The sequence below is a fragment of the Erpetoichthys calabaricus genome, chromosome 14 (genome assembly GCF_900747795.2).
Source record: "Erpetoichthys calabaricus chromosome 14, fErpCal1.3, whole genome shotgun sequence".
Classification (NCBI taxonomy): Eukaryota; Metazoa; Chordata; class Cladistia; order Polypteriformes; family Polypteridae; genus Erpetoichthys; species Erpetoichthys calabaricus.
This window is the reverse complement of record NC_041407.2, coordinates 12,220,586-12,246,007: the sequence shown is the minus strand read 5'-3', so window position 1 is coordinate 12,246,007 and position 25,422 is coordinate 12,220,586. Positions and strand designations below refer to the sequence as shown.

General features: G+C 40.4%; 3 protein-coding genes across 11 annotated transcripts in view; 2 read left to right on the top strand and 1 right to left on the bottom strand.

Moving 5' to 3' along the window:
* The window catches only part of slc38a10 (solute carrier family 38 member 10), a 65,254-nt gene extending 47,987 nt beyond the window's left edge, over positions 1 to 17,267 (top strand). For 3 of the 8 annotated variants that reach the window (XM_028819914.2, XM_051936536.1, XM_051936538.1), the window contains exons 14-17: positions 413 to 511; positions 7,046 to 7,069; positions 8,495 to 8,665; positions 13,660 to 17,267. In XM_028819914.2, coding sequence (XP_028675747.1) covers positions 413 to 511; positions 7,046 to 7,069; positions 8,495 to 8,665; positions 13,660 to 14,825 — 1,460 coding nt within the window. In that variant the 3' untranslated portion in view covers positions 14,826 to 17,267. The remainder of the gene's footprint in view (positions 1 to 412; positions 512 to 7,045; positions 7,070 to 8,494; positions 8,666 to 13,659) is intronic. The other 5 variants (XR_007936709.1, XM_028819915.2, XM_051936537.1 and 2 more) reach the window with 5 other exon arrangements.
* A 2,939-nt stretch (positions 17,268 to 20,206) lies between these two features.
* ndufaf8 (NADH:ubiquinone oxidoreductase complex assembly factor 8) lies at positions 20,207 to 22,887 on the bottom strand. The gene is made up of 3 exons (XM_028819922.2): positions 22,672 to 22,887; positions 20,892 to 20,996; positions 20,207 to 20,586 (listed from the first exon to the last, which is right to left on the bottom strand). Exons 1-3 carry the CDS (start codon positions 22,750 to 22,752, stop codon positions 20,569 to 20,571), a joined length of 204 nt encoding a protein of 67 aa, XP_028675755.1. The 5' UTR covers positions 22,753 to 22,887; the 3' UTR covers positions 20,207 to 20,568.
* A 130-nt stretch (positions 22,888 to 23,017) lies between these two features.
* The window catches only part of tepsin (TEPSIN adaptor related protein complex 4 accessory protein), a 40,849-nt gene continuing 38,444 nt past the window's right edge, over positions 23,018 to 25,422 (top strand). For both annotated transcript variants that reach the window (XM_028819918.2, XM_051936541.1), the window contains exon 1: positions 23,018 to 23,120. In XM_028819918.2, coding sequence (XP_028675751.2) covers positions 23,079 to 23,120 — 42 coding nt within the window. In that variant the 5' untranslated portion in view covers positions 23,018 to 23,078. The remainder of the gene's footprint in view (positions 23,121 to 25,422) is intronic.

Here is a 25,422-nt window from a genome sequence, read left to right as displayed (position 1 = left end):
GAGAGTGGCACTGACAAAAAGACAGGAGGCAGAGCTGGAAGTGGCAGAGTTGAAGATGCTACAATTTTCGCTCAGAGTAATGAGGGTAGAGAGGATTAGGAAGGAGTGTATTAGAGAGGCAACGTTTCGGTGACAGAGTAAGCATGGCGAAATTGAGATGGTTTGGGTATGTGCAGAGGAGAGATGAGGGGTACATCAGGAAAAACGTTATGGATGGAAGCACCGGGCAAGAAAAGAAGAGGAAGGCCAAAGAGGAGGTTTATGGATGTGGTGAGGGAGGACATGAAGACACTCGGTGTGGTAGAAGGTTAAAGATGCATACATGGAGGCACATAATCTGCTGTGGCGACCTCTTAAAGGGAGCAGCCTAAATAAGAAGAAGATGAAGAAGTAATTTTTTTTCCCCCTTTAGTACACATAGCTGTAGGAGCAGATGCACAACAGGATACACTTTTGCGAGAGGAGAGAAATGCAAATGTTAAAGATGAGTTACATCAGGAAAAGCTTGATGGTGAGTACTACACCTCCTTGATGTTTGTTATGGCATATGAGCTGTAAATGTTCCACATGTCTTGCTTTCTGCTTCATACACTGCACTTTTATCAAGCAGCGTTTCAAATTCCCCTTTTACTAGCTTGCTGCTTTGTACCTCATCTTCCTACAATACAACACCTACACAGTACTGAACTGTGGATGGCTTTTTTGTGGATTTAATCTGAAAACTCAGAAGTATTTAGTTTTGCATTTTACTGTTCAAGGCTTTTTGAAAGCAATGTATTACAGCTAGTTAATACTCAAGAATCTGTCCGTTACTGTGCTTTTCAGTTTGATTCCATATTCTGTGTTTTTCCTCCACCTAGCCAAAAAAAGTTTTCAGCCCGTTCTCAATTTAGCTGTTTGGTTAAGGTTGGAAAGCAGGTCCTTAAAATCTTACGCTAATCCTAGCCTCACTTGCACTTCCTGGTACTTGATCAGCAGATGGGGTTTGTGGAAAGAGAGCACATGTGTTGCTTTTTATTTATTTACTAGCTGTCCCCCGTGGCTCCACCCACATAGTAGTGAAACAGGACAAACTTTAAAAATCGATTTAAAAAAAATTGTAATTCTAGCCAAGTGGAAGGGTAGGTACGCTCCAACGTCAAACGTTGGTACGGTATCTGATCGTATTCAGCTGTGATGGGAGAGTGTTGTCCGCGTGGGGAGAAAAGCACGTGGCCGTGATATCTCTGGCAATCAGCAGCTACCCTCTAAAACACACGTAGCTCTGATCTCTCTCTCAAAAACATCAAACGTTACTCCTTAACAATCTGCAGATGATAATGTCTGTAGAACAAACCAGTCTCGTTAACTAAGCGGAGGCAGGGTTCGCTCCAACACGTGGCAATTGGTAGAGCGACTCGGATGGAGGCTGGCACGTGAGTGAGGATGGCCTTGGCCCACAGCCTCTGTCTCGGATTCACCCAAATAAATCGGTACCCCAAGTGAACTATGATACTTAGCATGATGAGAGAAGTCGCAAAATCAACCGTAACGTTCAAGCAAATTATAGAAAAAAAACCCGATCTAAATCCGTTAGGTAGTTTTTGCATGAAAAGCAGACAGACAGACGCAGGATTTTATATCTATATCTACATCTATATATATATATATATATATATATATATATATATATGTGTGTATATATATATATATATATATATATATATCTCAATAACGGTGCCCTGCATGATAACATGCAGTGAATACACTTGACCTGAGCATTCCAAGTTTTCGTCCTCTTTCTCTGTACGTTTACCATTCGTTTGCTCAGAGGTCGATGCGCTTACTGCTGAGCAGCTCTTCTTTTCTCTACCCTAGTGGCCTGCTTCTTCTCCTCTGTCGTCTGCATCTTTTTGTGTTAAAACTGATTAAGTCATTGTTTGTGCTGCAATTACTTAGTATGTTTTCGTTAATTTTTCAGTTAAACTGGCACTTAAGTCTTCAATCTGCCTCAAAAATGATTTAAGATATGAAGAGGTAGGGGAAGTGACGGCAGAGGTGGTAGGGATGAGAAAGGCGCCCGTACACATGCACCGCACGGACGCCCTGCTGGCCGCTGCCGAGACTTGATTCTATAATAGAAAAAAATAAAAATAAAAAGAGGAATATTCTTGGAGGTCAATCATCACCCCAAAAGCGGATACTAGACGTCACATAGTATATGTGTACCAAAATTTCAGGTCAATAGGTCAAACTGTTTGCGAGCTACATGTGATTTAAAATCCTGGACAAATGAACAGCCACGGTAGCGCATTAAATATAAAGATAGAGAGATAGATTTATTCATTTATATTATGGAAGTAATACCTCTTTTACTATCTACAAATTACTGCCTCTCTTTTTGTATTCCTTTATTACAAAATATATTTTTCAGGTTACAAGATTATCTCTTAATACTTCTTTTCACCTGATATAAATAAAGTGTCTTTCTCACCCTTCAAAGCCGCTGTGGAGGCTTTGAAGAAATTAGCTATATGAAAAATAAATCAAAGACACTTTAATCATCAGTCAGTCTTGATTTGTTGCTTGGCACACACTGCAGCCATTGAAGGTGTGTGTGTGTGTGTCCTCGTTTCATTCAGCAGGTCACTTTTATAAGCTGACACGTACGTCACGTATGTGTCCATTTGCTGTTTCTTGGAAAGAACAAAATAATCTAAAGAAAGTAAGCGGTCAGGCTAACAAGCTACAAGCCAAGGCTGCTGTATAGTTATTTAAAACAAATAATCAATGTCCACTAAGCACAAGAAACCACTGCTGCTCTAATTGGCAATCTTTACTGTGTTGACGACAAGATGGATGTGCAGATAAGTTTTGGTAATTGATTCATTTTGTACCTGCTGACAAGTTTTCAACCCACTTTATGGGAATTCAGACGGAATGATATTTATGTATTTTTTATTTATGTAACTTTTTTTTTTTTATAAATGAATTGCAACAAATTTTTGGTTTCCATGCCCTTCATTGCTTGGAGGGCATAGAGACGGTGATCTGTGCAAGAGTCAACAAGAGCATACCGGCTCCATACAGTGGATACTACTTGAGCAAACAAATCATAAATCCCAGTGTCTCAACACAGTTAACTTGGGAACACAGTTTTCTTTCCATACATTCATGACCTACTGCAACTGTTTTTTGGAAACATTCTTGTCTAAGTCTACAGAAAACAGGCTCACACTCTTATAGAAGTATAAATGAGTATGTTGTGCACCTCATGCGAGCTTCACACCAAACGGATATAAAAGAACAAGAGTCTCTCACCTCTGAAGACATTTGTTTCAGCTTAGATGAACCTTGTTTCACACTCTGCAGTGAATTTTCTAGAATAAAGCGGGACAGAATTAGAGGATCTTATAAAATGGGTACTAAACAATGGAAGAAGGAAGTAGGAGCTTGCAGTTCTACTATGTCATTAATGCTTGCGCTAAGAATGGAAAATTTTAGCAAGGCAATACTGGGGGATGTCGAAAAATGAATGAACGAATGGCAGTAGAAAGTAAAGTAGTTTTGAATTTAGTGGATAGAGGCTACTTCCTTCTACCGTAAAATGCGTCTATAAGTGTAAAATAAAACAGATGTCTGAAAAAAACCAAACAATGTGAAAAGAATTAGATGGCTGTAAAATGACTAAACTATGATGTGACCCATCTCATTGCTGCATTCTGTGTATTTTTCTTCTTGCAGTTTCAAATCTTAAATTAGCTTTAAAAGAAGTGAGAAAGATGTCAGAATTTGGATTTTGGTTACCTTTTTTTATATATTTTCAGATATTTCAAGAAAACAAGTCATGTATCATGTAGCTTGTGTTGTTCTTTCTTAATCATGTCAACGCCTGGGCACAAATTGTAATCTCTTGGGGCTGCTTTCAGTTGCTAATGGACGGACAGTAAATACGAGTTTCCAAGTCGGAAATTTCTATGTGAAAGTCGGAGCTGCAAGTTGGACAATGTGGAGGAAACAAAAGCTACCAGAATTCTCCCAAGTTGTGATACAATGCTGTCCTTTTACCTTAGTCAATTGTATAAAATACACAAAAAAAGTAACCAGCTCAGCTAGAAATGCAGTTTTTGTGGTCGAATTGCATTTGGAGAGAAGTGATACGCACCGATAATACGTTTAGTTTTGTTCTGTTTTTTTTCCATGGAAATAACACAATTTGTCTTCAGTTGTGCTCACGCGCCAGCCTCTATTCGAGTCACTCCGTCTCTCGCCACATGTTGGAGCGTACCCTTCCTCTGCTTAGCTAGTGATACCTGTTTGTTCCACAGACATTATCATCTACAGATTGTTAAGGAGTAATCAACAGCGAACCCTCGGTTTCTCCAAAACGTCTAACTGAAAATGCACATGAATGCACTGAAGTGGGAAGGTGAAATGTCAAAAGTCACAGCTCCAAAATAAAAAAGACACATGAAAATTATTACATATTTAGTCAGCAGCCATACCACAAGTGCTTCAGAACAGGTTGTCCACCTGAAGCTAAACATGTTGAGGCCTGGCCAGTAATTGGATGGGATACCATCTAGGAAAAGCTTGAGTTACTGCTGGAAAAGGTGTTGGTGAGGCCATTATGGGGCGCTTACCCTGTGGTCTGAATTTGGATCCCAATGCCCCACTCAGTTCAGTAAAGGGGACACTGTGCTGTAAAAATATCAAGACGTAAAACCAAGGTCCTGACTCCCTCTGGGACCCCAAGTAAGTTAGGCAGTTAGGTGGTCTTTCTGTGCTCCCCCTGCAAAACTCCTTTGGATAAAAGCGTCCAGTATACAAATACAAAGGAAACGTCTTTCTGTCTCAGCAGTAGGAACAAATTGCAGTGAGAGGGAAGGGACTGCTTCCATATTTGCACACCGACCTGACTTTTTTTTTTTTTAATCTGTTGAAGGATTTTTAGTTTCCTAAAGAAGGGGGGGTTAGTACATTGACTCCATCTTTACAGAGATAAGTTGTCCCTTGATGAATAAAGTGAAATATTTACAGTCTTAACCCTTTCGGCCCTGACATCCTATTACTAGTACATACGAGGGGCGTTCAAATATATACAGGAATTTATGAGTTGCAGTATTACTTATTGAATACAATGAAATGACTTGCACACTATTTTTCAATGTAGTCTCCTTCCACTTGTTCCTGTGCTCAGGTAGCTTCTTAATCCCAGAAGAGCAAAAGTCTCTTGACTGCATGTTGACCCATTCTTGCACAGTATCGATAACCTCTTCATTCGTCCTGCTTTTCTTCCCTCCTAAAAATTCCTTAAGTGGACCGAAGACATGATAGACCCTGTCTGAATGACTTGTACCAGTCATAACACTGTAGACCAGGGGTCACCAACTCCAGTCCTGGAGAGCTACTATGGCTGCAGGTTTTCATTCTAACCCTTTTCTTAATTAGTGACCAGTTTTGCTGCTAATTAACTCTTAGCTTTAATTTTAATTGATGCACAACTTAAGACTCAGGCCCCTTAATTATTTATTTTTTCCTTAATTAGCAACCAAACAATACTAAAGACACAAAATGAACCAACACATAAATAACAACCTACATCCATCACACAATAATTGAAAGTAAAGAAAGGCAAAGGCCTCAGTAATGTCGATCTGCCCATGTCCACAAAACATTTTGACCAACCGCGCTCTTAAAAAAGACAATCAACAGTTTTGGAAATGTCTGCCATGACAGAATGAGCGCCATGGAATTAAATAACGGGTTTAATTAGCAATGAGAATTGGCTTCAAGTTAAGGAACTGAATGAAGTGAAGTTGGTTGGAGTTTGAGGCCCCAACTTAATTGGTCATCTGTTGGCTCACTTCACATCAAATTTATGTTTAGGTGCCGTTTAAAGAAAAAAGAATCAATTCAGCGGTCAGAGTCTCAAGAAAAGTCAATTAAAATAAAGGGAAATAGTTAATTAACAGCAAAAACTGGTCACTAATTAAGAAAAGAGTTAGAATGAAAACTTGCAGCCACAGTAGCTCTCCAGGACTGGAGTTGGAGACCCCTGCTGTTGACTGATTAATAATTTTAATAATAATTAATAATAATAATTTTTTGCATTTATATAGCGCTTTTCTCACTACTCAAAGCGCTCAGCAATTGCAGGTTAAGGGCGTTGCTTAAGGGCCCAACAGAGCAGAGTCCTTATTGGCATTTACGGGATTCGAACTGGCAACCTTCCGATTGCCAGTGCAGATCCCTAGCCTCAGAGCCACCACTCCGCCTGTGATTGAGACACTCGTCCCCAAACTGATTTTTAAGTCTGGAATAAATCTGAGATGGAATGACTCCTTAATTTGCCAAATTGTTAATAATAATCTGCTGCACAACACTCCTTTGTACCTCCAGCTCCGACATGTTGATTACAACTGACAGGAAGGGGCAGGAAAGAGAAGCTAGCACTACTAACGACAACTTCAAACATGCATGTATTTGTCCAATGAGTCAGGTCAGCCTTGTACTCTTTATAAGAATACAGCATGAAAACTCCTGTGTATAATTGAACGCTCCTCATATTTATGCAGCCGTTTTTGTAAAGCACAGGTAACGTTTGCAGCCAATGGAACTGAGTGCGCTACTATTAGTGCAGACTGGAGAGATTGGCATACAGCCCGCGAAACACGGAAGTGAAAATGGACTCTTCTGGACTGCGCGCACCTCTTTCAATTTTATTTTCTCAAGAAGATTGAAGTATTTGGCATCTATTGTATAATAATAGTGATCTCTTTTATTTTTCATTTTTGAGCTTCCTAGACACCCCAAAGGTAGAATATCACAAAAAAAAATTTTTTCCCCATAAAAACAGAAAATCCAGGGCCGAAAGGGTTAAAATCTTTAGCTACAAGGAAGACACAGAGGAACGTTTCAGCTTTGACTTTATGCAGCATTTACACTGATTGTATGAGTATGTCAGAAGGCAGCTGGTTCACCGAATGGGCACCATTTTGAAATGTATAATGCTATTTCATCATTTTTTTTCTTCTTTGTCTCCCTGCTTTGCATTGGAGTCCAGCTGAAATTAAAAAGCTTGTGGCAGGTACAGTATGGAGCCACGATGATAGACTGGTGGTTTAACCTGTCTGTGTGTGTGTGTGTGGACTTACATTCATGTTCTCAGTATTTAGCTGTAAACTTTGTCTTAATATATTCATGTCATTGTATTTGTTCTCCTTAACACCTGACCTGTCAAACTTTTAAGTAGTCCTCATAAAACGTGTACACTGCAGCAAATGTTTTATAAGTAGCGCTTGAAGTTGGGGGTCTTCTTTTTTACCATTATTAAGCTGAAGGATGATCAAGGAAATGAAAATTGGACCTAACCCCCAATTGCGTGATGGGTATAATGGTTAATTTTTTTTTTTTTTTGCTAAATCTGACTAAGATTTTAAAATTCCTGTCTGGATTACTTTAAAGAGAGATTAAATGTTGTTTGTTTTGCATGTGTTTAGATTGTTTTCTGTCTGAAGTCAGTTTTGCTTCATGTTGCTAGTAATAATTAACACAAAACCGATTCCAAATTTAATGGAATGTGACTGGAAACCTTAGCCGGCTTGTCTTTGTGGTCCAACATGAATTCATCGGCTGACTGGCAGGCAGACAACTGATTTCATTGTTTAAAAAATCGGGAGTGATCTCCCCTCGACTTTCTCGTATAATTAGATATGGGGATGGCTATTTGAGGAGTAAACCGCAAGACATTGATTATATTTTTATATTATGTACATTAAAGAACCATCAACAACAAATCAAATAAATAATATATTGAGCAATTATTATAAAAGTAAGTTGAATAAATCCGACTCTGTAGCTGCATGAATAAAAAATGTTAGCGGAAACAGCCCAAAAGTTAATAGTTATGCTACATTTTGTACCTGATACTTGTATGCAAAATTTGTTTGACCTAAGTGAAAGTGTACTCCGGTTATCATGTTTACACACAGAATTCCAAAAATGGTATTTTTGAACTAAGGGAAGTCTAAAACGTTGAGATTCATCAAAATCGAATTTTTGGACGATTACAATACTTTCCCTATACTCCGTACACGAGAAAGTAAAAAGGTTGTAGCTTTTCTACGCTGAAAAGACAAAATCGCCTGCAAATTTTTCTTGAACTATGCATTCTGTTTAAAAATGTTTTCTATTCTGCCTGGTATTGCCAGCCTATTCCAGATATGCGGTGGTAGTTTTATTTTTTACCCATGATATCAGTCTTCCCCAAAGTGTGGAAGGAGTCTCTTCTGTGTGTTTAGCAAAGCTAAGCTTTGAAGAAAACGATACTAAGTCTTAAGTCTAATCCAGATTTGTATCTTTCTGTTTGAAACATTTGATATCTGTGTCAAAATTTGATAGTTTCTTGATGGGTCTTTGTTTAAACGCCAATCTGAATTGTAAGATTCACATGTTTAGCGTCTTTTTTTTTTTTTTTGGCTGATATTCTCCCTTTTTCATTCTTGTGTCACAGAGGCTAACCGAGCTGAAAAACTGGACCATGCTATGCTCCTGCAGGTCATCAAAGAGCAGCAGGAACAGCAGAAGAGACTGTTAGACCATCAGGAAAAACTACTGGAGGTCATTCAGAAGCAACATGACGAGATTCACCTGCAGAAACAAGAGGGAGAGGACAAGCCAGCAGGCGAGTACATCCATCGGCCTATAAAACAAAGATAAGGGTGATAGGGAAACGTGAGCTTGGGTGGGCTGTGCAGTGCAAAGAAAGACAAGACTGTAGCATTATGTAAGTAAGGGGGCTTTTTATATCCTCCGGGTTTCTCAAGACTGCTGTGTCGCTCAAAAGATTAGGAATACATTCTTTTATACTTTTTTAAATATAGGTATTTTCTCCCCCTTATATGTAAAGCAAAATTTGTTTTATAGTGTGTGCCAACTCAGCGTTTATGCAAGTTATATCAGTGTGGTGAGTAGAGGTCTCTTTACTAGAGACAACCCCCAAATTCAGGTGTCTCAACTTACTCTTATATTTGTCCCATAATTTTCACATGTCTAATTTTGTAATACAGTATTCAGACATTACAGTAGTAGACCTACAGCAGTGCACTGTATCTGTTTGCCCATCATATCTGATCTGATCAATTCGAACCAATCTGAGATTGTGAAGCTGACGTCTCCATTATGTGCACCCTATCTGAACAGCTTGTTTCAGCCGTGTAAGCACTGACTGCAAGACCACTTCAAAATGTGAATTCGGCCCTGTGTCTGAAATTAACAAATAACCCTTTTTAAATTCTGCTTTAGTAAATTTTACCAAGGCCGTCCATGACGCTGTCAGTAATATTTCTGGCATTCAGTTTAAAGACGATGTTTCCTTTTCTGTTTTTTATTTTTGCATAATGCATTGTCCACGGTGCCTATCTGCATTGCTGGGCAGGGCCATCTTGTTTTGTAATGTTATCATATGTGTTAGGTTTGAATACACAATGGGTGGTCGGAAAATCGAGAGTACACCTTTATGAGAAGGATTTAGGAGTCATAGTGGACTCTAAGCTATCGACTTCCCGACAGTGTTAAGACGCCATTAAGAAGGCTAACAGAATGCCAGGTTATATAGCACCTTGATGTGTGCAGTACAAGTCCAAGGAGGTTATGCTCAACCTTTATAACACACTGTTGAGGCCTCATCTGGAGTCCTGTGTGCAGTTTTGGTCTCCAGGCTACAAAAAGGACATAGCAGTACTAGAAAATGTCCAGAGAAGAGCGACAAGACTGATTCCAGGGCTACAGGGGTTGAATTATGAGGGAAGATTAAAAGAGCTGAGCCTTTACAGTTTAAGCAAAAGAAGATTAAGAGGAGACCTGATTGAAGTGTTTAAAATGATGAAGGGAATTAGTCCAGTGGATTGAGACTGTTATTTTAAAATGAGTTCATCAAGAACATGGGGACACAGTTGGAAACTTGTTAAGGATAAATTTCACACAATCAATAGGAAGTTTTCTTTACACAAAGAACGATGGACACTTGGAATAAGAAACCAAGTAGTGTGATAGACAGTAAGACTTTAAGGACTTTCAAAACTCGGAAGAAATAAGTGGATAGGACTGGTGAGCTTTGTTGGGCTGAATGGCCTGTTCTCGTCTAGAGTGGCCTAATGTGGGTGGAACATAAGGGTAAAAGCTCTAAAACCAATATTTTAACAAAATTCAAAAACATAAATATACAGTACTAACATGTATGAAATAGCATGTAAACAAACAGAACCCTTTCATTAGCGTTCGCTGCATGGAATATGGAGTCGGATTTAGGGCAAGTGTTACCACAATAAATGCTACCAGGTCAGAAAAGTAGGCTCAATGCCTTGGCATACCAGCTTCACAAAAGAGCAAAATAACAACCTCAGCCTTTATTTCTGTAGTACGTTTCACCACATATGGCACCTATTAAAAAAGTATTCATCCCCATGGAAGTGTTCGGATTTTATTGTTATATAACCCTGAATCACAGTGGATCTAATTTGGCTTTTTTTGACACTGATCAACAAAAAAAAGACTCCTTAATGTCAAAGTGAAAAAATCAATGTAAATTAAATTACAAATGTAAAATGCAAAACAATCAATTATAGAAGAATTCATCTCCTTTCATGACACCCTGAACTCCTCACTGGTGCAGCTCATTGGCTTTACAAGTCACAGAATTTCCGTATATACTCGTGTATAAGTTGGGTCTTGAAACCTGAAAAATCGATTGTAAAATCAGACCCCACTCAAAAATGCGACACATTTTTAAAAAATTTTTAACGTCTTCTTGCTTCCTCCAATCTCACATCAGTTTCTCAGACGCATCAAATTTTGTTGCAGCAGTGCAGTTACCAATTTCTTTGCCACGTCAACAACTTTTAATTTAAAACCAGCTTTATATTTTCTTCTGATCGAACGCTCTATCGTAGATAAGGGATGCTCTTACGATAAAGGTGTATGAGGGTGTGAGATACAAAAAACACAACAGTGCAAATGCCACTTCGGAATAGTTTGAGTATTACTGTGTGGTCATGTAGGCACAATACATAGAAAATAAGGCCGTGCCCCCCGTGGTTACTCTCTCAGGTGGATATTAGCATATCATAATCCCTTGGACCAATAGCGTGAGTTTTCCACATTCGACTTATACGACCAATATTATAAAATACCAGAAATTATAGGGTAAAATCAAGCCCCGACTTATCCTCAGGAGAACTTAAAACACAAGTATATACGGTAGTTCAATGGAGGTCACCTGTCCGGGGTATCAGTTGACTGTAGTATAAACACTTTTATATCTGGGGCATTTGTGTTGGGCAGACCTACGCAATGCAGACGTAAAGAACACTCCATACAACTCTGTGAAAGGCACAAGTCAAGCAATGGAGACAAGAAAATCCTCTGTGTCGCTGAATATGCAGTTCAGTGATTCATGAAGAACTGGAAAGAGTATGGCATAGGTGGAAATCTGCAAGAGCAGGCCACCCACAAAAATTCACTGAACATGGAAGAAGAATACTAGTGAGGACGGCCACCAAGAGACTTCTGAAGACTGTGAAGGAGCTACAAGCTACGGTGGCTGAGGTTGGATTAACCGCAAAGACAACTGTGCCTGGGCCTAGAGCTAGACATCTAGACTTACGTTTGCCAGAAGGCACATGGAGCGTCAAATGGGAGAAGGTCCTGTGGTCCAATGAGACCCAACCTGAGCAGACTAAACGTTATGTTATACTGAACATTATCACAAACGCACCATCCCCACTTTGAAGCATGATGGTGGCAGCAACAGGCTGTGAAGATGTTTCTCTGCAGCAGACCCTGGAAGGCTTGTGAAGGTAAAACAAATGCAACAAAATATGGGAAAATGCTGGGGGGTAAAAACCTGAAGCAGTCTGCAAGAAGCCTGCACCTTGGGAGAAGATTTGTTTTCCAGCAAGACAACAACCGCAAACATAAAGCTGAAGCTACAGAGGAATGGCTACAAACCCAACATTGTGAAGGTCACTCACAATCAACATGTCACCCGACGAAGCTTGAGCAGCAGAAGAAGAAGAAGAAGATGATGATGAAAAATGGCAAGAGTCAGGATGTGCAAGTGCAAAGCTCATGGAGAAAGAGACCTGGCCACACAGACCCAAGGCTGTCATGGCTGCCCTGTACTAAACACTGACTTGGAGGGGGTGAATACTGACAGTTATTTTGTGTTTTATATTTGTATTTAATTGAGACGACTTCAGAGATCCGTTTTCACTTTGCCATTAAAGAGTCTTTGTCTGTTGATCAGCATCAACAAATGCAAAATGATTTCCACTGGGATTCAATGTTGTTAAACAAGAAAATGTGCAAACTTTCAAAGGGGTGAATACTTTTTATAGGCACCGTATGCAGCTCAAAGCGCTTTACAAAAGTTAAGAAAAAAAAAATTAGTTGCATATGATAATTAATTAATTAAAACTAAGTACGGAATACCTAAATAGAAACTTGCATTATTCAAAAAGGGTTGTATTCACCCGCTGTATATGTTGAATAGTAGATAATTAGGATTGCCACTTGGGGTTGGGGAGTTTGTAAGTAGGTCAAGACTGAATCAGATTTGTGAATGTCTGTCTTTATTATCTATCTGTCCATTTCCTGCCGCTTATCCGAAGCCGGGTCGTGGGGGCAACAGTCTTACAGTCGCTGTCCCGAGGCACACTTGCCAACTCATACTGTGGAATCCCGAGGCGTTCCCAGGCCATCTGGGAGATGTCATCATCCCAGCAAGCCCTGGGTCTTCCCCAGGTTCTTCTCCCAGTTTGTCATGCTCGGTGAAACCTCCACAGGGAGGAATCCAGGAGACATTCATATCAGATGGGCAAACCACCTCAATTGGCTCCTCTCAATGCGGAGGGTCAGCTGCTTTACGCTGAGCCTGATGTCTGCACTTCTCACTCAATCTCTTAAGGTAGAGCCCAGCCATCCTGCAAAGAAAGCTCATTTCAGCCGCTTGTACCCGTGATCTCATACTTTCGGTCATTACCCAAAGCTTGTGACCAGAGGTGAAGGTAGGGACGGAGATCAACTGGTAAATCGAGAGCTTCACCTTCTGACTCGGCTCCTTCTTCACCACAACAGATCGGTATAACGACCGCCCTCGCTAATCCATCTGTAGATCTCACAATCCCCTTTCCCTTCACTCGTGAACAAGACCCCGATGTACTTAAACTCCTCCATTTGATTTAGTAACTTGCCTCCCACTCGAAGAGGACCGTCCATCTTTTTACTACCGAGAGGTTTGAGTGCCCCTGTGACCTACGTTCTCCGTAGTAGAAGCCCCTGGTAGGGCCTCACATGGCAAATTGGCCCCAGGTGAGGAGTCAGATGAAGAGTGATGCAGTGATGTACAGATCCTAATAATGCAGCTCCATAAAGATAGAGTGTACCCTGCCCTGTACACCTGGGAGAATTGTGCCTGGTGGCCCAACCTACCATGGCGTCTGGTCATGCACAGCCCAAAAACGTAATGTGGGAATGAATGCCCTCCACCTGCATTAGGAATAGGGGCCGGGTACAGTGTGATCTGGGCCTTGGCCGACTGGAACCCAGACACCTAAATGTCTTTATCATCAGATCAGAATTTGTGATGTATGGTTTCTAACTAATTTTTTTCCATAACAGAGATGTCACAGGAAGAACAGGAACCACAAAAAGAAAAGAAGTCTACAGAACAGCAAGGTGCTGGAGTCGTAGATTTGCATGAGGTGCAGCAACCTGGAGGAGCAGATCCTCTAGTGGAAGCCCAGCATGACAGTCAGCATCAGGAATCGCAGAAATTAGAACACCAGCACAATCCTCCTCTTCCTCAGGATGACCCCAAGCTTGTGGCACCAGTTCCCCACGATCCAGATGCTGAAAATAAGAAACCTGTCATAGTAACGAAAGAAGTTGAGGACCACGTTGCCGAGCACTTGAACGACGTGGTGCTGCTTGTTCCAAAAGTCCCACAAGAGTCTCTGAACGAGGAAGTAGGACCCAAGATTGACTTGATGAAGCAGAAGGATCCTAAAGAACGAGAGCAAGTGCAGTTGAAGCCACCACAGGCAGAGCCTCTACCAGTGCAACTGAATCTGAATTTGAAAGAGGAGCAGGTGCAGAAGGATGGCCAGAATTTTGTTGTAATAAAAGCTGAGAAGAGTCAGATTGACCATGGAGAAGTGGGGGCCAGGGGCGTTCCCCTAGGGAAGAAGGTTCAGGAGCCATTGTTGAAACATTCCAAATCCTTTGAAGCAGACAAAGAGATAACTGAACTTGATGGTGATCATGCCAAGCGTTTGAAAAATGCAATAGATGAAGGAGAAAAAGAAGCAGTGGCGGTGGCGCCCATTGGGGATTTGAATCCACAAGCAAAGGTTCACATGCAGAATTCTGACACTGCCGTCAATGATCTGGTTCAGAAAGCTGAAGATCCCGAAAAGCCGCCAGCAGATTTGAAAGTGCAGCATGCAGAAGACAACCTTAAGAGGGGTGCAGAACAGCTGCATAGTGAGGAGCATAAAAATAAACAGGCCAATGCAATACATATAGAGCAGGGTGACCAGCTTCAGGGCAGGGGGGTGATTGACGATAAAGCCAACCACAACGCAGGCGAGATGGATCTGAAACGAAGGAAGAAAAGGGAGCTGCAGGACCCACTGGCTGCAGTACAGCTAGTGGGCTTAGAATCCCTGATGAACCTGGAAGGTTTCAAACTGCCTGGCGCACTGGAGGCTCGACTTGTAGCTGGATCTCTGGTTCACACCCGGCAGATTAAGCAAGAAAAATTGATTTCCGAGAAAGAAGAGTGAATATCATCAACGGGGGATTAAACCAACTTGGTCACCAAAGAGGACTTTTTTGTTGTTTTCTTAAACTGGAGGGAGTCGGAGTCCATTTATTGGGATGGGATTGGTGGGGAATTAACTGTGTTTTGCCCCTTGGAGATGAACAAGGACTCACTCGCCATTCGATAAGGACGCACCTTCATCTGATCAGATTTTGGTCCCAACACACACCCCACTCCCTCCTACCCTCTCACCATTACACATTCTCATTACTATTTTGATTTTTAGTTTGCAATTGTAAATACTTAACTAGTGTTGGACCCAAAGGGTTCGTTGGAATTTTGACACAGCTGTACTGTGTTTTCTTGGTATTTATTTTTTAAGTTAAAGCTGGAGCACATCCATGCTTTGGTTCTTAAGGCTGGAGCGAAGCCTGCCAGATCATCTTGATTTTACCCCCCTGCAGTCAAAGGTGCCACAATAATAAATGCTTTACTATCAAAGACTGGAATAACGTTTGGGTTCAACCGCCAACTGGAGCCCCGACGCCCACGTGGAAGGATTCCGGATGGACGTCTCTACAGGATGCCTCAGGTTTGACTGCTTTTGAATTACCGGGTGTTTTTAGAACTTTACTGAAAAGGCTTGTTTTCCATGGCAGGTAAAATAAAACCTCCCCTCGTGTCACAAACTGACATGCCCTTCTATGACATAAGAAGTTCCTAACCTGTCCTTCTCTCTTTAATTTAGCGGTATGTGGAATTGTGAGACCCCAGACACTGCAGTCCGACCTGGTGTGCCTGACCAGTGTGCATATTTGACTTTTAATTTGGTTCTTTTCTATTATGGTGACGCAAATCAGGGGGCCGCTTTTCTAAAATAACTCTGGGAGGGTTTTGCATTACGAATAATAGAAAAGTACCTTCAGTTTTTTAGTAACTATTATATAAATGATGTCCATAAATTTGTTTGTTTTTGTTCAATGCAGTGCACTGACTGCTGGGTAGAAAACCATTCAGGAGTCTAAATCCACCATTTTGAAGTGCTTTGTAAAGCTTCACTGCGATTGCCGTTTTCACATGAACCCACGTAGTCACTAATTGCACTTTACTCGCACTTTCAGGGAGGGGAAAATATGGAGAGTGAGACAATAAGGTGATTTCCAAACGATACGTTAGTGTTGTACCAATTTGCAGCCTTCAGTGTTTTGCTTCACAGACCACTTAGATACACGCCTGCTAGGACAAGCGCACGTTCATTTTCGATGCTTTTTTGCTTTAGAGGGTAGAGTGGTGCTAACGTTATTTGTGCTGTAAACTGCTTGACCCAAACCTCTGCTTCAAGTGCCTTCATTTCTAGTGGACTTTTAACGAGATCTTGACGTGAGAATCGCAATTTATTGCTGGTGTTCCTTCTCAGGATTTTTTTTTTTTTAAACTTGCGCCCAAAGTGGAGTAGCTAGGAAAGATCAAGATTCTAAAATAGAACGCGAGCCGCACTTCTTTTTTGTTTTTTCCCGTCCAAAGAGCCAAACGTGCATTGCCGATAGTTTATAGGGGATGGAACAGGACTTCATTCTTCAACGTCCTCCTGAAAGAAATTACAGTCAAGTTTTCAAGCTTGGTTAAAATATGGAAATCTCCTCCTTTATTAGATTCATAAGCTTAGGTTGTGTGCAGATGTGCCCGAGCCAAACGATCCCTCGCCACTTCCTGACGAGGCCTGCTATGTTCGTATTCGTATGCATCAAGAAGCCGTTCATTAAATCATTTGATTCATTCCGTGGGTTACTACTCTTCTATGGACCAACCACTTTTTTTGTCTTTTTAATTTTCTTTTAAGTTAAGAGTGCGACTTATGTAGCAAATTAAGATTTGAAATTTGAAAAGAGAATACAAAGTGAGCGCTCATTTCGACTGTTTTGGTTACGAAAGATGAGATTATGTTTAGTGTAGTTTTGTGGTTTAGGATTGCAAACAAACGGTTTAGTAAGTCAGTACCTTCAGTCGTTTTGTTGACAATGAATTTGTTCAGAAGTTGAGATTCATTTCGAGGAGATTAAAGGGTGAAACGAGGGGCTTAACAGAAAAAAACAGTATGGAACTCCTAGGTGGATGTAACTGTAAAGCCGAAAGAAAAGGACATTCAAGTGCTACCGCGTTAAAACACATTAGCAAATCGGGAGAGTCCCTACCTGTGGACCAACAATTTGTGTTTCTATGTCCCAGCTCTTGTATCATGATCTTTCATTTCTCACTCTCTTTGTATATTATTTTTATTAAACCGGTTACCTCATTCAGTGTGTTTCACAGTGTCCAGCCTCGGCCTGCAAGTGGAGATTTGCAATTACCGCTCCTCCTCCATGTGTAACCAGAGCTACTTCAAGGCCTGTCTGAGTAGAAACAGACCCTGAAGTATGATGGTTCTGAAAGGTGTTCTAAACAAAAATAAAATATTTGTTCAACAGTTTGTGATTCCTTAGTTTTTACTTGGCACATAATGATAAAAAAAACTTCCCTGAAAGTTGTGCAAGTGAGCACTTATTGGTCAGCGACGGAAACTTCTGTAGATCACTGCTTGATTTGTTTATCTGGTCATTTGTGGTTGAATGTGTTATGTGAAGTTAGCCATCCAGGTGCCCCCATCCCTATATATAAAATACTATGTCTGTAAATCTGTCACGCCATTATTTGCAAACATTGACAGCTTATGTGACCTGATATGTTCTGCAAATTAAAAAAATTGTATGCAGCAGCAACCTGGTGGCCAGGACCAATGGTTGTGTGTTTACGGCTAAGTGATGGAGGAACCAAGTGATGACCATTCTATTGGCAGAAAGGAAAAGAAGAGCAGCAGTATCTGCTGATTGTCAAGCACATGGCAGACTGTGGAATAATAAGAAGACAAGATGCATAAGCACATAACACAAGCAAGAAGTAACTCTGAATACAACCTGAGAGGTGGTTTAGGGATTGTAATAAAACCACAAGTCCCAGCAAACCCATCTATTGCTACCCCCATTTCCAGGACACATGACATGTTCAGAATCAAGTGTAAGTGTTGTGTTTATTGATCACCGAGTCTTTATAGCCAAGTGATCACAAAACCTCGCGGTAACCAAAATGGCACAAAGAAAAAGAAGAGCAGCAACATCCAAGGGTCAAGCAAATCACAGATGTGACAAAGAATGAGAAAGAATAAGAAGACAACACTGAGTCACATTGACAAGCAGAAAGTCATTCTGAATAAAAGAAACAACTGAGCAGCAGACGAACACGGTGGCTTATAGGCATGCATGATGAAGTCCAGGATACACAATGCAACAAACACCTAGAAACAGAAATGCACAGCAACAATCGAGAAGATCGTTAAATTGTCAACACCAAATGAAGCAGTGATTTTACATCCCAGTCTCGTCGAAGACCACAACTTAGCAAAGCTAATCAGCGAAATGGTCCATGTCAAGCTTTTTTTCTTTTTAAATGATGAAAACAAAAAAAAACCAGTGTGTTACCAAAAATGGAAGAGTTCAGCTTGCTTCAGATGAGCCACCAGAAGCCTACTAGTGCAGTGTTTCCCACCCTCGGTCCTGGGGGCACACTGTGGCTGCAGGTTTTTGTTCGAATCAGCTTCTGCTTTTAATTGGACTCCTGGGCTAATTAAGTGATGTGTTATTTCCCAAGTTCTGTGTTTTGGGAACAATATAGAAATTAGAAAACTAAGTTTGGTAAAAAAAAATTAAAAAAAAAACGTACCAAGCAGTTATATGGGAATAATGTATTTTTTTTCCAGTTTGACAATATTTTCATCTTGATTTTCATTCTACTTTTCTAGGTGTTCTAATTGTTTAATTAATCCATTATTTACTAATTAGTGGGTCTGATGCTAAAGTAGTTGCAGCTGGTCCTATTCAAAGGAGTGACATAACAAAAGGAGTGAAACCTCCGATATAAATTTCAAAGGAGTGACAACCAGAAAGAACAAATCCAGAGGGAAGAGAGGCTTGCAACTGTTGTCAGGAGACATGGAACCATCCCTCTCGACGAATACCTTTGTGGAATTACACACAATTTGCATTTCAGTTCAAGAAATGTAAACAACTATGAGGTGGAAGATAATTTCAGTGATGGAGAACAAGAATTGTAAACAAGTTTAAAATATTAATTCAGTGGTTCTAGTTTTGTTAATAAAATTTTAATCATAATTTGTCACTCCATTGTTGTCACTCCTTTAATACGGTATTTGTGTCACTCCTTCGATACAGACCCGTTGCAGCCTTTGATTATTCCGTGTTGTTTGCCAGGGTGTCTCCTCTGCTCGTTTTTAATTGTCATTAATAAGACACAACGAAGGAGGTAAAACTGCACAGAGAAAGGGCAAAATATAATGAAATCAACAAGAGTTAAGCATTTAAGTCAATAGCAATAGCAGAAATATTTCAAAATGATTTATAAACGTAAAAATCATGCTGATGTGCTTTTCTGAACGTAGAAGAAAAATAACACCAGCTAATTAAATGAGATCAGCGTGTAATCAGGTGTTGTCACTGATTAGGAAGCTGGTTGGAACGAAAACCTGCCGTCACAGTGAGCCCCCCGGCCCGAGAGTGGGAAACATTGCAGTAGAGCATCTTAAAGTAGTAACTGCCAAGTGGAAGTTGGTAGAGTTCACCGTTTTTTTATATCCACACTTTTGTAACATTTTTAGGACGGTAGGCCCATGTTTCACTAGTTATATGTAATAATATGTGGTGTTAGGTCCCTTTTAAAGAAATTACTAAGGAGTCAAAGCTGGAGCTTAAATGCTGCATCCACCTTTAAATTATTTTTATAAACGCAGAATCATGTATCTGACCGACTATCTTTTAGCCATTAACACCGACTGCAGCAGATGACGTACAGAATCAACACACACAAAACACTCTCGGAGTCTATGCTGCTGCATCTAAATGCATGGTGTAATTAAATCAGATCAATATATATATATTATCCTTAAAACCAGTTTGGTGTGACTTTCATGTTAGGGATATCTTAAAAGAGAACCTTTCTGAAATGCTACCATCTTGATTTTGACATTCTGCTTTATATTTGAGGGACAACTTAAATAAACACAACTCTGCTTTAACTCTGGGAGAGCAGCCTGCACTTTTAACATGCGCGTTCCGGCCCCATAATCATTAACAGTCAGTCCCTTTTAAATGTTTTATACGCCTCCAAAATGCCACTCTCTGCATTTTAACCACCACGGCCTCAATTCCAAAACCTACTGCATGTTTTATTTGACTTTTCCATTCGAGATTTACTTGAAGTGATTATCCATTTTTCAATAACTTTTTTTTGTTCCTCTCATCCCTAAGTTTAAATTTTGCTTAACCCAAATTGCAGAAGACTAGACACACGTTAAAAAAATAAATTTAATATAAATCTGTATATGTTCATTGCATTCTGAATCATCTCAATGTTTTAAAACGTCTTTTGGATGTATGATATATCGAGCGTGTTCTTTCTAAGTCACCATTGAATATTTCACCTGTCCAGTTTTCTTGATGTTTAAATCAAATCCTTTCTTTGCCTTTGGCTCCGTGTCTGTCTGTAAGTTAGAATCTGCGTTTTCAGGTCATATTGCACCCATTATACCTGCACACATACGTTTAGGTGGACATCATCTCCCTGTTGCTATAAACATGGCAGAGACGGCCGTAACCTGATGTCTTCCATCTTCCAATTAATTTAAAGATCCCATGGAACTCTGGTAAGGGCTGCCAGGTTTATTTTATTTTCTTAGCCTGCAGAGACAAATAAAACATTTGTTACTGTGCCACATATAAAAATAAATGGAAAGGTGAACCTTCAGTGTCAATAATTAAAGTATCACAGTCTAATTGTTTTTAACTTCCTTTCCTAGTTGCCTATCGCAGATATCCTCCAAATGTTTTTGTTCATTTTTAAAGGGAGCCTCTGCTTATCCCAGCAACATCGAAGAAGAGGCGACGACCAATTATGATTAAGAATGAATGGTAGGGAAAACGCACAATGGACTTGTGCCCAGGGTTTAGAAAATGGAAGGTGAGAAAAGCGTGACGGGACTCACCGCTTCTATAAAACATCTCTTCAGAGCTTGAAACTCCCTGCCACAGGCGTCCTTTTTTAATTCATACTCGCCTGAACTGGCAACACACTTTCCATAAACGGCAGCCTGAAAAAATGAAACATGACACAAATAAAAATTAATTCAGACGCTTCAAGTTCATGAGACACTGAAATACAAAAGTGAAATCCTTAGACCGTTTATTGTAGGTTGGGACAGATTTATAAACTTAAAAAAAAACAAAAAACCACGCATCATGGTTGGGGCATTTTCAGGCTAGAAGTTCAGTAGTCCAATTTTTATTACATTTCTAAGCAGCTGGCCCCTGGGGTCTTCAAAGTCACACTATTACAGAAGGAGACCATTCAGTCCAACAGGCTTACTTGTTTTAGCTAATAGCTCAGCTGTCCCATTGTCTAAGCCAGGTCCTTCTTAAAGGTCGTAAAGGTTTCTGGTTCAACTCCATGTCTCCGTTAAGTTGTTTCACATTCCCAAAAAACTCTTTGCCTAAAGAAGTGTTTCCGGGCTTACATACACATCCCCTTAATTTCCATCCATGTCCTTGAGCACATGATTCATCATTAAATTAAAATAATTCAGCTGCATCTGCTTTATCAATACCTTTGGAGGATTTTAAATGTGTGGTTTAGGTCCCCACGCAGTCTCCTCTACTTGAGACTAAGCAGGTTTAATTCTCCGAATCTGTCACAGTGCAGCATGTCCTTAGGTCCTGGGATGCTTTTGCTTGTTCTCCTCTGCACGGCTTCAGGTGCTGCTATGTCTGGGCGCACTATACTCCAGATTCAGCTTTATGTGCAGTTCTGGTCGCACTATTGATGATCACAAAGAATTTCTATAGCAGAATATTAAAGTGAGAGTTTATCCCTTTTTACCCCCCACTGATTACATGCTATGCCCTCTGTAACGATTTACCTGACTGTACGTCCTCTGTCCTTCCTCCTAGTTTAGCATCATCTGAAACCTAACCAGCTTAATCGATTATACAAGTGTTCTTGTTGTGATCGTTTACAGTATAATAAAAATAGCACAGGCCCCAGGAGTGACCCCTGCTGAACATCCCCTTATTCTGAAAAAGCTCCCCCTCTCCTTAAACATTTGCTTCCTGCGAGTTTTAGCCAGTTTTGTAGCCATCTACACCCTGGACTCCCATTTCTTTTACTTTGATTTTCAGCCCGCCGTGTGTAACCTTATCAAAAAGCCTTCTGAAATTCACTATCAATAATATTATAAGCCCATATCTGATCATATCCTTTTGTTGTTTCCCTCACAGTATTCCAGCATATTAATGAAACACGACCTTCCTCATCTGAGCCCATGCTTACTGCTCACCAACACTCCTGTTCGAGACATGCGCTGCTCGAGGTTTTCCTTAATAATAGCTTCCATTAACTTACCAGTGATGCACATTATGAAAGCTCTCCTTGCATTTTAATAAAAGTTCCCACAATGGCCTGCCATTCAGCGAGAGTGTTCGTCGATCACCAAGATCGATTTTTGTCTTGCCCAGATATCGAAACAGCGGACACCTAGCTAACCGACGCGACACCAGTGACATTGACTAGTAATACTTTTAACCTCTAAATCTTGCTTATAGTTATAAACAAAAGGTTGTCACTATTTCTGTTAACCACGCGGATGTCCAAGAAACACGAAATTGGGAAAACATTGTTCGAGACAGTAATGAAAAGTTTTGAAAAATGTCACTGATAGCCAAGGGCAATCGTTAGATCGCGCAGTGATCCATTGAGATATCGGGACTCACCTCCTTCGCACAAACTGCCAGCAGCTCTGGAAAGCGCCTCATTCTTTCCCGACTAGTTAACCACACGTTTGAATTGGACATGATTCTTTCTTCTATCTTGTAAATATCAATAACTGACTAAAGAAAAACACGCATTGTTCCACTACCCAAAAGAACATCAAGTAGCGACAAAGAAATTGACAGCACCCGCGCCTTTATTAGTCGTCATAGGTAGTGTTACTGTTTGTCCACACCCCTTTCTCTTTACACCAATCAAACGGAATTTAAACTTCTCACTCTTATTGGCTTATGCTTTGAGTAGCGTCATTATGAACGCCAATCACGAGAGGAATTCGTCCTGACATGTGATTAGCTGTTGGGCGACCTTATAAGGAAATGCCCGCCCTTTGCTTTGACAGCGCCGCGTTATGGCTGCGGCCCTAATGGAGAGATTGGCATTTCTTCATAGAGTAAGTACTTGTTCGGCGAATTTTAGTTTGACTAGCTGACCAGTGGCGTTTCTGTATAAAATTGAGCGGAAATATTTTTATTTTTACAGTTTATCTGTTGGTCATTTGTTAAGCAACCTACTTTTGGGTGTGTCTGTCAGTAAATGTGTGTGTGTGTGTGTGTCTCGGTCTTTGAGTGTCACGTCTAGCCGGTTTGAATGGGAGAAAAAAAGGTGGACGTTACCCAATAGCTACAGTAAAACAAATAACGTCAAGGAGGTCACATCCAAGATAATTTATCGGCATTGTCCTGTAAAGATTCTAGCTGTTTAGCGATTTAAAATGAATACAGATAAGTGTTACTTTGTGACCGTATTCCTCAAACTATTCAATATTTATTTTGGTTATGTCCCATTGTAAAGAAAACACACACACACTTGTAAATAGAGTTACAAATTAGCATTAAAAATGAGGGTTATGTGGATATTGGTTTTGGAGAAATAGTTATTATGTTAAACTATATCTCCACTGAAAAGAATAAAATGTCATTTGTAATTAACTGTATTATTATTATATTGTCACGTTACTATATACACAATGAAATGGTTTGAAATAAATCTGTCGTTTGAACATTTAAAAAGGATTTAAAAAGCGTGTCAGCATGTTATTTCAGAATGTCAAATTATAAAAGCAATGTGAACTTTATTCTTGTTTGTTTTTACTCTGAACCCTGACCTGTGGTAACTGCTCCTGGTTTGTGTTGTATTTTGTTGTTGTTAATGTTTCATTTAAAAAGTGAAGCCTGTTTAAGTTGGAGCAGCCAACTACCCTGTAGCTCAGCTAACTAGAGCACCCTGGGGTGCCAAAATAATAGTTGATGGGTGCTGCAGAAGCACATGTTAATTAATAAAGCCAGTGTAATTTTTTTATGAATGCTACTGGTACCCAAGACAGTGATTGGGAGTGCACCCCAAGAGGACAAAGTAAAGAAAAAAAAAATAAGGTGATGTTTAAAAGATTAATGTGTACAGTTGGGGCCAGAAGTTTTGAGAATGTGAAAATTAATATTTGTGTCAAAGTTTGCTGCCTCGGTTTTTATGATGGCAGTTTGCATCTACTATAGAATGTTCTGAAGAGGGATCGGATGAATTGCAATTAATTACAAAGTCCCTCTTTGCCATGAAGATGAACTTCATCCCAAAAAAAAAAATTTCCACTGCATGACAGCCCTGCCACTAAAGGACCTGCTGACATCATCTCAGTGATCCTCTCGTTAACACAAGTGAGAGTGTCGACGAGGACAAGGCTGGAGGTCACTCTGTCACACTGACTGAGTTCCAATAGAGAGGTGAAGAAGGCGTCACAGCGCCCAAGAGAGTCCAGCAAGTGCCAGGAGCGTCTCCTAAAGTTGATTCAGCTGTGGGCACAGCCAGTGCAGAGCTTACTCAGGATTGGCAACAGGAAGGTGTGAGTGAGGCAAAGACTTTTGGAGGATGGCCTGGTAGATGTCAAGAAGGGCAGCAAAGAAGCCAAGAAAAGGATCAGGGACAGACTGATATTCTGGGATTGGACTGCTAGAGTCAAGTCATTTTCTCTGATGAAACCCCTTTCTGATTGTTTGGGGCATCTGGGAAAGAAGAGAAGGTGAGCAGCGCTACCATCAGTCCTGTGTCATGCCAACAGTAAAGCATCCTGAGACCATTCATGTCAGCCAAGGCAGTGCAGGGCTCACTCACAATTTGGCCTAAGAACACAACCATGAATAAAGAATGGAACCAAATCATCCTCGGAGAGCAACTTCTGCCAACCATCCAAGAACAGTTTGGTGACCAGCAATGCCTTTTCCAGCTTGATGGAGCACCGGGCCATAAGGCAAAAGTGAGAACCAAGTGCCTCGGGGAACAAAACATCAAAACTTTGGGTCCATGGCCAGGAAACTCCCCAGACCTCAATTCCTTCGAGAGGCGGGTGGACAAACAAAAACTCTACAATTCTGACAAACTCCAAGCATCGATTCTGCAAGAATGGGCTGCCATCAGTCAGGATTTGGCCCACAAGTTGATGGACAGCATCCCAGGGTGAATTCTTGAAAAAGAAAGAAGGACCAACACTGCAAATATTAACTCTGTACATAAACTGAATGATATTTTAAATAAAAGCATTTGAAACTTAGGGAGTACTTGTAATTCTACTTCAGTATGCCATCGAAACATCTGAGAAAAAGATCTAAAAACACTGGAGCAGCAAACTTTTTGTGAAAACCAATACTTGTGTCCTTCTCAAAACTTGGCCACGACCTTAAGTTGTTACAGTGTGTCAGCTT